General features: G+C 40.4%; 1 protein-coding gene across 1 annotated transcript; it reads left to right on the top strand.

Annotated features, from left to right (window-relative positions):
- The first annotated feature begins 1,906 nt into the window (after window positions 1-1,906).
- Window positions 1,907-14,297, top strand: C1H7orf57 (chromosome 1 C7orf57 homolog). Its single transcript, XM_036406475.2, has 7 exons — window positions 1,907-2,030; window positions 2,648-2,827; window positions 3,069-3,177; window positions 3,304-3,466; window positions 9,482-9,582; window positions 10,676-10,812; window positions 12,908-14,297. The coding sequence occupies exons 2-7, from the start codon at window positions 2,662-2,664 to the stop codon at window positions 12,970-12,972; spliced, it is 741 nt and encodes a 246-aa protein (XP_036262368.1). The 5' UTR covers window positions 1,907-2,030; window positions 2,648-2,661; the 3' UTR covers window positions 12,973-14,297.
- The last annotated feature ends 2,272 nt before the right edge of the window (window positions 14,298-16,569 follow it).

Here is a 16,569-nt window from a genome sequence, read left to right on the forward strand (position 1 = left end):
GAGGCCAGGAAGATGATTTGGGATCTGGAGCATCTCCCCAGGGAAAGAGACTGAGGGAGCTGGGCCTAAGTCTAGAGAAAACTCAGAGGGGATCTCATCAATGCATGTCAAAGGCGGGTGTCCAGAGGATAGTGCTCGACTTTTCAGTGGTGTTCAGAGACAGGACAAGAAGCAATGGTCATAAACTAAAACACAAGAAGTTCCACCTCAACCTGAAGAAGAATTTCTTTACATTGAGGGTGGCAGAGCACAGGAACAGGCTGCCCAGGGAGACTGTGGAGTGTCCCTGTCTGCAGACATTCAAAACTCAACTGGACATGTTCCTGTGTAAATTCTCTAGGTCACCCTGCCTTGGCAGGGGAGTTGGACTGGATGATCTTCTGAGGTTCCTTCCAGCCCTAAAAATTTTGTGGACTGCCAACCCGTGTGGACCTGGGGCACCCCACAGGATGTTGCAGCCCACCCCACAATGCAATATGATTTCACCCATGGGGTATACCTTGACCTCAGACTGCCTCACGGGGTATCTCAACCTGCCTCACACCAATCCATGTCTGTGTGTGGGAAGAGATGTGCCGGGGGGCACATATGGGACTGAGGAGGGATGGTCCCCAGGAGGTGACAGGCAGCATCTGGTACCTCCACATGTAGCACAGAGCCTGGGTGAGCCCTTCAGGGATCTCCTGGTTCCTGAGCTTGCAGCTTGTGCTGCTTCTGGCCTCAGTGTTCCCCTAGCCACCAACTGCTCTGTCCCACTGCCCACCATGTTCCATTTCCACTGTGTTCCACTGTCCTTCTGTCCCAAATGCTTTCAGATGTCTGGCTTTTCCATCAATCGTTCCACCACCCCTTGGCCCAACAGCCCTGTCTCCTCCAACTTGTTACCTTCCATTTCTCACTGGCCCTCCATCTCCTCCATGGGCCATTGTCTCATCGTATCCCACCATCCCTATATGTTTTTCTCTACCACTCCATTTCCTCTATGTCCCTACACATCCCACAATCTCCATGTCCCACTATCTGTCCATTCTCTCCACATCCCAACATCTTCATGACTCATCATCCCCCCATTCCACCACCTCTCTGGCCCTCCATCTCCTCTATGTCTCACTATATTCTTCATGTTCCATCACCCCGCTATTTTCTTATGTCTCCCCAACCCTCCGCGTTCTCCCACTATATCCCATCATCCTTCCATGTTCTCCAGGTCCCAGACATGGAAAGATGAAGAAGCAGCATTGGTGGATAAGGTGGCTTGCCAGCTCCAGGAACACAAAGAAAATCTCAAAGCAGGGTATTTCAAGGACCCAAAAGGGTACCAGCAGGCTTTCAGTATATGGACCGGCCAGAAGGCAAAAATGAAATAGTACAGAAGGGTAAATGCCATGGAACATAGGATAGATTTTTTTGTTTCAGCTGGGATGGAATTTCTCAGTAGGGGCAAGGTCCGGGCGGGCGTCACAGTGGGAGAGCGTCTTTCCCTCTTTGGGAGGAAGGCCTCTTGGCACAGCTCCCGAGCCGGGAGCGGCCCCCACTCTGCTCTGCGCCCCTGCTGCTGCTGGCGGCGGCGGGCAAGGGGCCCAGTTTCAGCCCGGCAGAAGAAATGGAAGAGGGAGGGGGGCACCGCAGGCTGTCCCGCTCCGCCCCCGGCGGCTCCGGCTCCGGCTCCGCCCGCCTCTCCCCTTCGGGCTCCGCCGCGCCCGTTTCCCGGGGGGGCGGGTCGCCCCTCGGGGAATCGCCCTCGGCTCTCCGAGCTGCCGGCACGGCGGCAGCGGGGACCCCGGGCAGCGGCAGCGGGACAGCGCCCGGGGACGGACCCGCCCTGAGGCGGCAGCGGGAGCGGGCTGGTGCCTCCGCGTCCTGGTGCCTCCGCGTCCTGACCCCGGGGAGCGGCAGCGCTTTGCCTTGTTCTTGGGGTTGGGGCACAGCCAGAGCGTGTGTGTGCGTGCCAGGAGCTCCTCAGCGAGCTGCTCCTGGAAGCGGTGTCCTTACAGCGACGAACGGCATCAGCTGCGGCTGGAGTCGCGCCGGTAAGTGCCTGTGCATCTGTTGTGGCACAGTACCTAGTACTGGCCTTTTCTTATTTATCTGCCGTTCATTTTCCCATTTAGAAGGATTTGTTTATATTTTCTTTTGCTCACTAGAAGTTGAGAAAGTAATGTATGGAGAAGTAGGGCGTTTGGTGTTGGATTTTATTTTTTTTTTTTATTTGAGGATCGGGTTTGGTTTTACAAATAAAGGCCTGCTAATGGATAGCTACTGACTTTGCTTTTAGTTAGTGTATGTGAAGGAAAGGAAACCAAAGGCTGAAGTGTTTTCTGCTGTCTCGTGTACTTTTCACTGCTTTTGATGTGTCCTTGGAAATAGTTTTCTGAATGAAGAGGCATGATCCTCTTTAAAGGATCCCGTAAAGAGCACTTTACAGGAAAACTTGAATGTTGTCTCAGATCTGAAACAAAAGTGTTTTGCATCTGATTCTCTAGAAATTGCTTGTGCTATATCCCCCAGAATGAGCAAGCCTGGTCTTTTGTCTTCACTATGAAATGTAGCATCTTGTTCATGTTCCGGGTGGGCTCAATTTGTTAAGTTGCCTGAAAAAGGGATGATATCAGTTAACTTTTACCATAAATATTTTCCATTATTGCAGGACAGCAATACCCTATGCCACTGAAACAACCAGAGAAGAGCCCACTTCCCTCCCAGATTCTGGGTCTCAGTGACCTTTCGAGAGCTCCCCATGAAGTGCCACTGCCTGGGTGCCACGGGAAGAGGATCAAAGAGACTGATTCAGCCTATGTGAGGCTGGCAAAGCAAGGAGGCCGACCTGGTGAGCATCTGTTTATATCTGCTTCTTTGGTTTTCCTTTGTTTTCTTTGGTTTTGCTTGAGTGCAGTGTAAAGTGCTTGTAGATGCTACAGAAGGATCCTCTGGACTTTTGAAATAAACTTGTGGAAAAAATGAGGAAATTAATTTACACCTGACAAAACAGCAATCTGAGAACAATGGTAGTGCTTTTGCAACTAGATAAGAAGTCAGAAAAGTACTGGCTTTTGTCTTTTTCTCTCCAGACTTACTGAAGCACTACACGCCTGTGGTAATGAAGTCCCCTCCAGCAGCATATGCTGCACCTGACTGGTTCACACACTGTGCCAATCCTGCAGGGATTGAGAAACCACGGTAAGATTGCTAAGGCCCAACACATCTTGGCCTCCCTCTTCACCTATTAACATTTCTGATTGCTTCTGCACTGAAGTGCAGGATTTGTATACCTTGTACAAAGAAGCATTAAATCTTTGCCTGCAGGAGCTGTGTTTCCTCTCTACCAGATTATATGGTTCACAGAGAGTTTATGGCTGATGACCATCATGGTAAGAGTTATGAGAGAAGAAGAGGGCCTTTTGAGTTTGATACAAAAAGTGTTTGGCAGCGGGAAGCTGAGGACAAAGAAAATGCAGAGAAAAAGAAGGTAGGATGGAGAGGTATGCTGTGACTATGCTTTGTTTGTAGAGTTTGTGAAAACATCTCTGTTGCTTCTTACAGGAGGGAAGCTGCAATCCATGTTTCGGTATTCCAGAATCAATTTTTATATTGCAGTTAGAGAACAAAAAGAAAGCCATGTTTTCTTAAGTGCTGCAGATGTAGTGTGAGAACCAGAAATGCAGTTTCCCATTACATGGTATATATACATCAGTATAAATAAAAAGCAGTAGTTAGTTTCTATCTTATACTTTATTTCCCCTGCAATTCATTCTTGGGGAAGAGACATCTTGTTTAGTAATCTTGGGTGAGGAAGAAAGAAGAGGAGAACAGAAGACTATTCTGACAAAGGAGTTTAATTTAGTTTGAAATGCAAGAGTGTTCCCAGAGATACTGTGTTGGCTGTCTTTGAATGAAAGATGTATCCAAGACAAAGTAAGTATAGAACAAGCTATGCCCCAGACAAATCTTTCTGTATTGACACCTGTGTTTTGTCTTGGAGACCTTTCTGCTATCCTCCCTCTTTCATCCTCCCTGCCCCTGCCCAATTTAGATGCTGAAGCCTCATGCTTTTTAAATATCCTTTGTAAACTCAGTTGCTGTATCCTCCATAGGCCTTTGGGGTATACCTGGAAAGGCATTTGATGTACTTGAACATTAGTACCTCCCTTCTTCAACAGAAGGGTAGATGTTGGGCATTTTAGGAAAAAAAGTCCTCAGCCTTTGCTGAGATGAGTAACTAGTGAAAATTCAGAATGATGTCTTCTGTAAATGGGAACAGCTCATTACTGAATAGGGTTGGGAATGTCTAGTGAGTCTGTGGCAACAGGCAAACAAGCAACATATGTTTAAACTGTAATTTGCCTGATGCTTGTAGGCAAAGCTTCTTTTTTTTTCTATCATAGATTTAAGGCACTGAAAATAAAAACTTGACTTGCTGCTGTGCCTCTTAAAGGAATTCAACTAGGACTGAAAGGAAGTGCTGTTCCTCACTGCCTTACTTAAGAACCAATTATGTTCAGTGCCCTAAGAGTCAAACTTAACTTTGATATTAGTAGTTCAAACCCATGTGGTGACTTGTAAAGTGAAACTGAGATTCATTTCAGTTTTGGTGGAGTTTGGTTGAGACATAGTTTCATTCAGTCATATGCTTTATTTAGGACTAAATACAAAATTAATAAATGTTATATATTCAGCTCAGATCGTGAATATGCTGAGGCCCTCATATACAATTTACACTATTCTCCTGGAAGCTGAAGTTATGTTTTGCCTAAGGTTCTAAATCTACCAAGTCTTTCTCTGTAAGATTAGGTGCCTGGGAAGACAGATTTTGTGTTGGTACGTTTAGCTCTACCTCCACACCACCAACTCTAATTTGGCTGTGCCTCACAGTACACTGAAAAGTGTATAATGTATCTTGAAATGTCACATGGTGCTTCTTTCACAGCTACTTCTTGAATATCCTCTTTTGAGAAGTTTCTATCCCATGCTCTTAGAGTATCTTCCCAAAGAGTCTTCCAAGTGAGACAATGGAACTAACCCTACCAAAGAGTCTCAATTTTAGTTTTTTACCATACAACTTGTTTGTTGAAAGGTAAGAATAATGTATTCCAAAACACCACAGGCAAATTTCTAAATTTCTTATTTATTTGACTTCATGATCACACTGCAGCAGCAAACTACCTCAAGTATTTCTGGTAGTATTCAATACATACAAAAACTGGATGTATTGAAAATATTTTTCAGTCCAGTATGACTAAGCAGTTATTCAGAAGAGACATGCATGATGCAACTGTGGAGTTAAATCCCAAAGGGCGCACTTAGGAACAAGTGCAAAACCATTTAACCCCTAAGGGTACCTCTTCTGCTTGGTTTGGAAAACATTGCTCCCAAGTGGGCCTTTGCTCTGAGGGTTTAAAGCCTTTCTGCTGCTTTGTTCTAAGTATTACAATCTCTGCTGGTCCTTGTGGTTTTTGCTGTGTAGAGGAGGACTGGAGATCCGGGGGACCATTACATGAGAATTTTGCAAATCAGCAAAGAGTGGATGAAGGATTTAGCCTTTGTGCTCATGGCAGAGTAATGGACTTCTGGCGCAGGGAGAAGCAGCCCATGGAAGTCTCACAAGGCTTAATAAGACCAAGTCCAGGGTCCTGCACCTGTGCTGGGACAACTGTTATCAGCACAGGCTGGAGGATGAACAGATCAGAGCAGCCCTGCCCAGAAGGACTTGGGGGTGCTGTGGGTGAGAGGCTGGACAGGACCCAGCCATGGGCACTCACAGCCCAGAGAGCCAAACGTGTCCTGGGCTGCATCCAAAGCAGCGTGGGCAGCAGGGGAGGGAGGGGATTCTGCCCCTCTGCTCTGCTCTGGTGAGACCCCACTGCAGTGCTGCATCCAGATCTGGGACCACAGCATAGGGAGGGACAGGGAAATGTGGGAGCGAGTCCAGAGGAAGGCACAAAGATGATCAGAGGAATAGAGCAGCTCTCCTATGAAGAAAGGCTGAGAGATTTGGGATTGTTCATCCAAGAGAAGAGAAGAGAAGGCTTTGGGGTGACCTAGTTATGACTTTCCTAGTATCTGAAGGGACCCTGTGAGAAAGATAGAGTGGGACCTTTCACAAGGGCATGTAGTGACAGGACAAAGGAGAATGGATTTCAACTCAAAGAGAGTTGGGTTAGACTAGATGTTAGGAAAAAATTCTTTACTGTCAGAGTGATGAGGCACTGGCACAACTTGCCCAGTGAAATTGTGGATGCCCCATCTCTGGAAGTCTTGAAAGTCAGGCTGGATGGAGCTCTGAGCTACCTGGTCTAGTGAAAGATGTCCCTGTGGCAAGGGAGGTGGAACTTGATGATCTTTAAGGACCCTTTAAGCCAAACCATTCTGTGATTCAGTGATCCTTTTGCCTGTGCATCTTATGGCCCAGCTGGGTTGGGTTGAAAAAGCTGTGGCTTTAAGAAGGAGGAAGGCCTGTAGGGGTGAGAGGTCAGTTGGAGGTGTCATCAGAGTTTGCATCAGTATTTGGCAATATCCCTGTGGCACTGGTAAGATTATTCTTTCATCTCTGAAGTCCTCTCTTTCAGGCACTTGTCTGAAATGTCTGTGTATAGATGCATATGTATTTAGGTATGTATGTGCTGATGCAAAATGGTTGCTCATCTGAGGCCAGGATTTTACCACAGAGAGAGATTTGAAATTTTGTCCTTGATCACACAGGAGCCAGGATTTAATCTAAAGGCTTTTATCTCTTATCTTTTATCTGGCTGCAGGTATCCATTGTTCTTCATATGCTAGCCAGATGCAGTACATATTCTAGGTCATGTTTCTTGAATCCAAGATTAATAAATGTGTATTTATAATAAACATAGTAATTTTTAGAGTATATTGTAACCATCTCTTCACAGAGGGAGAAAACACTTTAAATCAAGAACATGTCCTGTGTAGTTTGTTTGTAAAAAAAAAATGCCCTGTGCAGTTTGTTTTATGTGGGAAAATTGGTGGCTGTTACTAAATAGAGACTTGTCAAAGGGAAAAAGCCCCCTCAGCTATAATCACTGAAGTATAGTGGCACAAGAGTCTGCTTTTAATGCTGAATTTGTGCAGCAAAGTAACAAATAGCACCTGAATGGATTGCAGGTGCCCCCCAAAGCCAAATTCTGATCCGTTCCATTGCTACTTTTGTCATTAATTAGTTTACTTGAACAGCGAGGAGGGGTTTGATCCCTGCAGTATAAGCTGGCCTCTCATTTAATGCCAAGAAAGGCAACATTTAAAACGATGCTCTTGCTCACAGCCTTCAAGACTTTTCTCTTTGTCTTTCCTGTCCCCTTTTTCTTGACTTTATTTTGGACAGTTTGAACCTTTTTCTGTCTCTAGTCGAAGTCTCTCTACTTCTACTCTCCCTTTGTCCTTTAATTAACCCTTTAATTACTAGACCTCCTTTCCTTGTGCTCCTGTTTGATGCCAAGAGGGAAATCTCTCTCTCCATCTGCTATTTGTTTATCCTGACTATCGAATTGAGTTGTGTTTCTGTGTTGCCCTTCGTGCCATCCTGCCTTCAGCATGTGACAAATGTCACCCGAGGTTGTTTTTGTCAGTTGAAACTGTAGGTAATTGTGTCCTGGATCTGAAACTTGCAGGTCAAATCTGAAGTGGTCCAGTGATAGAGGGAAGGCAGTGCTAGCATTTCTGCGCAATGGGATGGCATTTCTGAAATGTAAAGCACAAGTAGGCTGCTTCAGCAAGCAGTGTGAGCAAACTTGAGAAGCAGTTCTAAGCAGCTAATGTGGTTTTTAACCTCCAGGTTGGACAAAGACCCTCCTTTTCATCTCACATAGCTGTCTCTGATATCACTGCATGCTCTTGCTGATCTCATCTCTCCTCTTTGACAAATGGCCCAGTCTGACTCCACTGAAGTCTGAAGGGGTTTCAGCACTGACTTTACACGTGTTTGCATTGACATCCTGGCTCAGAATCAGTACAACTGTCTGTCCCAGGTTTCACTTTCTTTGAGATAATAAAAGAACTTACATTCTCTGAACATTCAGATCTGCTTTTTCTTTGAGGCTTCCTAATTAGTTCATTGTTTAGATGTATTCAAAGGCTATTATGCTTTTGTTTGCTCTTTCCATACTCACTGTGCACAAGCTCCTTGAGAAGTCCTTGGTGTGTTTACATTTTGGAATCTTCTCCTTATAGAAGTTTTCATGGGTGTTTTGTAGCATCTGCAATCCTAGTGTGACTGCTGTTCATGCATCTAATTTTTGCACTTCATAATTTTTACTCGTTAACTGTATTGCAGTATCTATGTTCACATACGTGGAAAGTATTGTCAGCCTTAATGTACTTGTAAATTTACAGAACAATATATTTCACTTTTAGTTACTCTGTCCTGATTTTTTTGTAAATAACCTGCAAATAACATCTCTTATTCCATGGGGCACTCTCCTGTGTTGCATGTTTAAAAAATAAAATAGTCAAATAATATGTAGGTTCTAACTCAAAGGATATTTTAGTGTAACACAAAAACTTTGTTAATAAGCTTTGAAAATTCTGTGCTATCTTCAGGACTTCCCCCTTGTCCACTTTTCTTTGTGCAATGATGGAAGCTGTAAGTAGTTTTTAAAGATGTTTTGGTTTTTTTTAACTCAGAATTTCTTAGCAACTATTAGTGAAAAATATCTGGGAGTTGTTAAGGGTATTTAATTTCATGCTTTTATTTGAGAGGGAGGTGAGGTGACCCTTTAGCAGCTGTTATTTTGATCAAAGTTAAAATAAAGAGCTTTGGTATGTGTTGCTCATGTTTCTCCACTACTTATTGGTTTTCCCACTTTCAGTTCTGGGGTGTGTGTTGTCTTTCTCTGGCTTTCTAGGTGTCATGTTTCAGTCTTCTAGTCAACACTGAGTTTCTTTACCTGTCATTGGAAAGATGATAAAAGTAAAATACATTTTTCTGTTGTAGGCTTCCCCCAATATATATGTATTTGTTTGAATATCAAACCTCTTATTAATATACCACAACAGTTTTCTTATTATATAGGATGTTTTATGCTTTTTATTAAAAACGAAAACCAAACAAACTAAAAAAGAAGTAGCAATTAAACCGTGAGTTAATTTCTAGTTTTCCTGAGTTTAGTAAGACTGGTCTGTTTTCATATTCTGCAAAAAGAGAAATGGTCCAAGATGAGAAGTTGCTATGGATAAGTTTGAATTTGAAGCTTAATTTAAAGTGTACCGTGAGGGAAAGGCTTGTGTAGAGGACACTGTGGAGAGAGAAACAGCGAATCTCATGTAGAATAACTAACTAAGGGGCTGCTTTATCTTTTGTTATTTCTCAATAATCCATTACTTGTACTTATGGAAATAATGTAGATAAGACATGGAAATTTGAACACAGTTAGGCCTTTAATATCACCCTCACTTTTGAAGGCTATGCTATTGTGTTATCTTCTTATTTTTTTCATAACTCCTTTTTTGTTGAGCCAAGATTTCTCTAACACAGGTAAAGCTTCCACCTATAAGCCCTAAATATCCAAGCAGAATGCCAACTGTTTCTACAAATCAGGAATTTAGTGGAGAAAATAAGCTTTCCTTCCCACCCATGTAAGTAGTGCATTTATGAAAATCATTGAACACCTAAGCCTGCAACTATTCATGTGTACAAGTAAAATTGTTCCTTGTGAAAGTGCAGGAATTAGCTGATATGTGTATGGTCCTTGTGGATCTTTATTGCTGTTAAATTTGTTATCATATGTGATGCTAAAATAATTTTAAAAGTGTCTAAAGCAACTAAAATAACAGTACTTTAACTCATAGAAAATTATTCAATATAACTTTGTGTTAAGAAAACTAAACATAGAGTGGCATATCATCATGTAGCAGAATTTTTTGTTATTCTAGACTGCTTTTTTTTCTTAATACCAGTGAACAGGTGAAAATGATAATCTACATTGTTAGTTCTGTTAGTGTAGGTTACAGAGAAACAAGTAGGACTGACACTTTAAGGAAAGACATAAACTGTAGCCTTTAGAAGCCTTTAGAAGCCTTTATACAGAGCAAAAATACTCTGATGCACACCTGAAAGAGGAATTGTAAGCAAATTTTTATGTCATTTGTGATGTGATGTAACCACATCATCAGTTGTGTGCACAGCTGAATTGTTTCAGCATATTTTGTCTGAAAAATTTATTGCTCAGTCATCAGTAGTCCTAGTATGTTTTAGAACTATGTTAATGCTGCCAAATAAGTGATTAAACTGTCAAATGAATTTAAGAAAAAATTTGTAACATAATTTAACTTTTGTGCACCACAGAATGAGTACTGTCAGTCTTTTTCACTTACATATTATTTTGCACTTTTTGTCTTTAAGACCAGAACTGTGTAAGCATTATAAATGTGAAATTCCAATGAAACAGATGTCTCTTCTCATGTAAATTTGCACAATACTAAATCAGGCATAGTTCTGTGCTTTTGTTTATTTTTGGTTTTTCTTCTTAGATGATTACATGTAGAATATATGTTTTGTTATTTATAAATAAATTATAAGGCTAGAAATGGTTATATTTTAAAATTGGTATTATAATTAGAAATAAATTCTAATATAAGGCCTTTTCTGTGCAAAATATTATTTTTCCATGTAGCCCCCATTTCTGTTTACTTTTGCTTTTGTTTTCCTTTAATATATTTGTATTTACAGGCCTGCTCAGAGAAAAAGTGGAGCAGTAAATTTTAGCAAATTAATAAGCAGTGGTTATGGGACTGACTGGTTGCAGCAGTCTACTGGATGGGAAAAAAAGATTGAAGAGACATCAGAAAATAGTGAGCACTCTGAAGGTAACGTTATTGAAAGCTTTCTTTTAAAATGAGCTGAGCTCTCAAGGTAACAGCAGAGGGCAGCCTTAGTATTTGTGTGGCTCTCTGAATATGGTGAGACACACTGAATTATTGTGCTTAGTTTACAATACCCTATAACCAGCTAAAGAAAGGAGTGCTCCTGTTTGTAGTTAGTGAAGGCAGGCGCTTTCATGGACTTTTTTCATCTCTACAATTGCAGTATGCTCTGTTCCAATCCAGGGGCTTCTGTGTTCTGATCCAGGGGCTTCTCTGTGGTGTGTTTCCATAAAATGCTGCAGAGACACAGCCATCCTGCCTAAATTTAAGCAGACTGTAAAATATTTGTTGCCTTGTTGGTATGAATATTCTTTTGCTCCTAATATTTTTCCGAAAACTTCTGTCACAAGTGTCATTGATACTCATGTTTAAGAAGTAGAGCACTGCTTGTAGAAATTTGTCAAAATAAATATATGCCCATTGTTGAAGGCAGTGGAATTTCAGCAGTTTAAGAGAAAAAAGTTATCCAGTGTCATGCTTTCAAACCTTACTTTATCATTCACAGTAGTAATAGCTACGAATACTTCATTTGGAAACAAATATAAAGGTTAAAGGGTGGGAAAATTTCTCTTACTTCTGTCAAAGACCTTTTGCTTTGGTAACCATGCTGGCTCTATCAGTTTTCTATAGCAATGTTTGGAAATGCTATTGGACCTCCCATTCCCTGCACTGGAATTTTTTTTTTAAAGTTGTGTCAGGGAATCCTTTTGTATCCCTTGGCTTGATATGTTAATGTATGAAAGTCTTAGAGGCCAGGTATTTTAATTTTTCTGACACTTCAGCTCTGTCTGAATTAATTTTTGTGTCTTCCATTAATGTAGCTACAGTGTATTTTTTTTTAATTTTTTTTTTGTGTGTGTGCAAAACCTCTTCCTCCAGGTGAGTATCAGGAGAAAACAGAGAACTAGAAGTTGTGTGGTTTTGTTCAGAAGAAAAAATGTCATAAAACTGAGGGATGAAGCCAGATCTCGGTCTGGATCTGAAGGAGAATGGTTAACATTAGAAGCCACTTTTCAAGTTAACTTAAGTATCCAAACTCTGATCATGCAGAGGATGTTGCTTTGAGAGGTTCAGTGACCCAGCATGTCAACCATGAAGCCTAAAAGTGCTCTTCCTCATCATAAAAGAAAACCTTGAATGTTCTTCTTTGTTTTCAGATTCTATTCAACTGTCCTGTTTGCTGACATTTTTCTTTCCCATTACTCTGAGTAAAATTAAAGGGGATTTCAAAATCTCAATTTCCTTAATTTGGTGCTAGTTGATTTCTTTAATATGTGTGCCTCTAATGAGACATCTGAGATACAAAGAAAACTTGAAAATTTTTTGGAGTAAGCATGAAATTGGTTTGGTTATACCACTTAGGCAAAAGAGAAGAAAATATGGGTACACTATAAAGGCTACTGAAAAGTCAGTGTACTGCATAGGTTGACATATAGATACATCTAATTTTTGAGTTGCTTTTATTTTTCATTTTTTTCGATAGTGTGATACCTGCTTTACTTCTATTGCCTTTGTTTGCAATCATAGCTATTCCAATAGAGATTGGTTCTGTATCACAGTGTAAAAAGAGATTGCTTTTAATGCTCTTAACAATATCGTTTCATCCAGATGTGTGTCTTCCTTCAGTTTTGACCTTGTCCTTTTGATTCTTTTAAGTGATTGCTGATGGTAGTGCTTTTACTTTTTTTCCCCACTTGTGTACTTTTTTCTGTTCATCCAAAGCAATTGGCAGCATGAGCACCTTGCAGCTCCCTTTTGAGATGGAGCTTTCTCTGTTCTTACTTGCACAGAATAAGCCCTAGACACATCAGGAAGGAGATACAATCCATTCCATTTGTAAATCTATAATCTCTTTGTTTTGGCGTAGGTACAGATTTGCAAATTTCTTAGGTAGCTTGTTTATCTTGTTAATTCAAAATTAAAAGTAGTGGAATTTATGTGTATTTTGACATGAGGAAGAAACCAAAAATTTTAGATGACCTTTTATTATTATGGTTGAAATTATTCTGTGAACTTTAATATTTTTTTCCTTTTGCAGATTCAGAAGGCTCTGAATCACCACCTGCAAGCAATGAGTTAGAAGCCACCGTTTCAGGGATGTAACAAGTAACTTGAAAGATTCTTGGGGAAACTAAAGCTTTGTATTGCTTATATAGCCCACTATTTACATGTTGGCTAGATTATTTTTGTAACTTAATGCATCCCTGATTGAGATGTTTGTGAGATGGATGAACTTCGTTGGGCATAATTGCAGCAAATTTTGAAGAACAGACAACAGCTGCCAGTGCTTACTTATAGACCTTTTCTTAATATAATTAACAAAGCTAAGCTGAGGTTTTCCCCTGCACAAGACTCCTGCTGCTTTGCTGTTCTCAAAGAGGATTACCATATTGCTGCTGACTTGACTAGACACAGGCATGCTATTGATGTGTTCAAATCAACAAGTTTCTTTAGTTAAGCACAGCTGTACTCATGAATTATGCCACAAAGAAAGGTGAAGGGGACCTGTATGGTATGGGATGAAATGTAGCTAGAAAGAACTGAACTGGTGTGGATACTTGCAGTAAAAAAGTCAAACCTTCAGAAAAGAGTGCTTCTTCATCCCAAAAGCTCATTTACTTTGAACAGACAAGAGCTAGTTGATCAGTCATAGTGTTCAGCCACATAATTAAAGATCTGGTGGCATTTCCTGGTATAGTCTCGTTGTATAGAAGCTGAATCATTGCTTAACAGTTCTATGGACTCAGCTATCTATGATGTCAGCACTTTCAGCTGTTAGATAAAAAAATTATCTATCCTGAAGTCTTGACTGCAGCAAAAATATTATATGCTAGATCACTGTTTATTCGCACAAGCAGAAGTTTGTACTTTGAAATAGCAATGTATAAATGTTGTACTTTAATATTTTGAAAAAGTTAAGATACACTGATATTTCAACACTTGCTATTTTATCTATTTGGATTAGGATATATCCCTGAAATCTAATTAATAATTAAATATTGATTATAAAGTCCACTAGAAAGTGGGTGCAATTTCATTACCATGTTTTTTGCTAATACCATGAAAAGCAAACTCTTCATTTTTATAATTTCCTCTTCAGATTACATTCAGTACATTTTACACCTTTGAATCCAAGTCCTGAAGGTTCTAAAATGTATTAATAAATATAGATTTCTTTGAACAGAATGTTTAGAGTATTTGGTTTAATACTGCTCCTTTAGAACCTTGCTGCAAAAATTGATCGGAAATAGGTAAACCATTGCTAATCTGAACCCTCAAAATTTTCAGCAAACTGTAGAAATTTTGCTGTTGATGTTGTTAGACCTAGCACCTGAGTCCATCTTTGCTATCCATTATTTTGAACAATTCAACGAAATTGTATTTAAAAAAATAAAAGGCTAAGACATATGCAAATGCTTAAATGTACAGTTATTGTCTGCTCAGCAAATTTTTCTAAATATAAGAAAAGCTTGCATCAAGCTGTAACTTTAGTGGTGTGTGAGATTACTTACCTTGTATCTGTTTTCACTTACAATTTGTGTTGTGAATTATGTCCAGATACATTAATTTTGCAGTGAAAGCAGAGCTTTTGAGGAAATCCAGTTTTCTAGGCTACCCTTATCAGGGGATGCCAGAGTTGGAGCTCATAGCATTAAAACCTGACCAGTTGTGGTGTGTTGACCTTGGCTGGACACCAGGTGCCTGCCAAGCCTCTCTATCACTCCCCTTCCCAGCCCAACAGGGGAGAGAAAATAAGGTGGAACAGAACTTGTAGGAGTGACTCCAGTAAAGGGCAACAAGAGCTGGTGAAGGTTTGAGAAAGAAAGTCCAGTGAGGATCAGCTGAGGGAGCTGGGGTTGTTTAGGCTGCAGAAAAGGAGCCTCAGGGGTAACCTGACCACCAAGTGCCTAAAAGGAGTTTGTAGCCAGGTGGATGTAGGTTTCTCCCAGCCAACTGCTGACAAAATGAGAGGAAACAGCCGGGGGAGATTGAGGTTGGACACCAGGGAGAATTTCTTCACTGAAAGGAGGGTTAAGCATTGGAATGGGCTGTCCAGGGAAGTGGTGGAGTCACCATCCTTGGAAATGTTCAAGAAGCAGCCATATATGACAGTGCTAGGTGGTGCTCAGCTGAGGTCGGACTTGATGATCATGGTGGCCTTTTCCAATTTAAATGATGGTCATTAATGTGTATTCAGCTTTCCTTCGTCAAGCCAAGGAGAGGTTTGAAATGCACTGTTGGTCAACTGAATCTGAATGGATCACAGTTTGAATACTACAAGGTAGAGTATTAACAGCCTGAGATTTCTCTTCACAAGAACAGGAGGATGATTCTGGAATCTGTGCATTCAGAATAACAGAGAGCTGCTCCAGACACATAACCTGCCTGTTCTCCAAGGGACATGAAGTCAAAGTGGTGTAACAAATCGAAAAGCTCCAGCTGAACCCAAGGGTGGAAGTGTGCTGCTTGAATTCACCTTATCGCAGTAATCTCGCTGTTCTATTTGCTTCTCAGTCAATGCAGTCATGCAGCTGGCAGTTTTCAAAGTCATCAGCAGTTCCATGTAAAAGTGGTGGAAGCTTCTGGTTTTCCATTTCTGTTTTCCAGAGAACTGCCAAAGTCAAAAGCTGGGTATTTATTACAAAATCTTGCCTTATTGTTTTAAATGCTGAAACATTTGTTTCATTGTCTTGTGCTCTATTTCTGCACTGAATGCCTTTAAGTAGTGAGATTTTTTCTTTTTTTTTTTTTGAATACTGATTGCTTTGCAAGCCCAAAGATAAAACAAAAGTGCAGTTACATTTTATGAATTGCATCCAAGATACTGAGTATGTGAATGTTTCTAAAAGAGAATTCCAGATAAAGATTTAACAATAACTTGTCAGTTTAGTGACTGGAGAGTAATTTTCCTTTTATATACAGCCATTTCACTGTAGTGAAGTATAATATATATCTAATACACAATTCTAACCACTTCTGTCTTTTTGGACTAGACTACAATATAAACATGCCTCCAAAGATCAAGGGTCCATATTCATTAACTTTCTTTGTGTAGCAGTACAAACAAAAATTCAATTGCCCCATTTTAGATGCTTCTGAAACATCTAAAATTCCCTTGATTTAGGCTTATCTATTTCTTAAATACTATTATCTGTGCTGAATATGCAGGCTGAGTTGAAAAAGATGTAGGATGAAGCCCAATTTCTTTCTGTAAATAAATAGCTTCATATTCTTGCTCTTCCCTGCAGATATTTTTTCAGAATGTAGTTATATATTATGCTATAGTGTGGGAGAAAAAGCTAGAAATATAAATAAAGAAGTTCAGTCTTAGCACATTTTGTCCTTCTATTAATAATTGTCATGATACAAAACATCCAGAATATCTGAAAAATCAAAATGAAGTGGGTAAAACAGCTGCACTGAATTATTTGACCAATTGACTTTGAAAATGGTTTATGGTGAGCACAAGGGAGAATACATTTGATTATGACAGACAGCCGTATTTTCCATAGCTCAAATTTTCACCCGTGCAATATAAAAACCTGAAAACGGACACCAGTTGCATATTGTTGTTATTACCCCAGTATGTGGCTGTGTATTTTTCACCCTTCTAAATGACATTAGTATCCTTCCCACTAAAATACAAAATGGAATGAAAACCCAAACACTACACTACAAAACCAGGAAGCTAAAAGGAGA

This window comes from Molothrus ater, chromosome 1, assembly GCF_012460135.2.
Source record: "Molothrus ater isolate BHLD 08-10-18 breed brown headed cowbird chromosome 1, BPBGC_Mater_1.1, whole genome shotgun sequence".
Taxonomy (NCBI): domain Eukaryota; kingdom Metazoa; phylum Chordata; class Aves; order Passeriformes; family Icteridae; genus Molothrus; species Molothrus ater.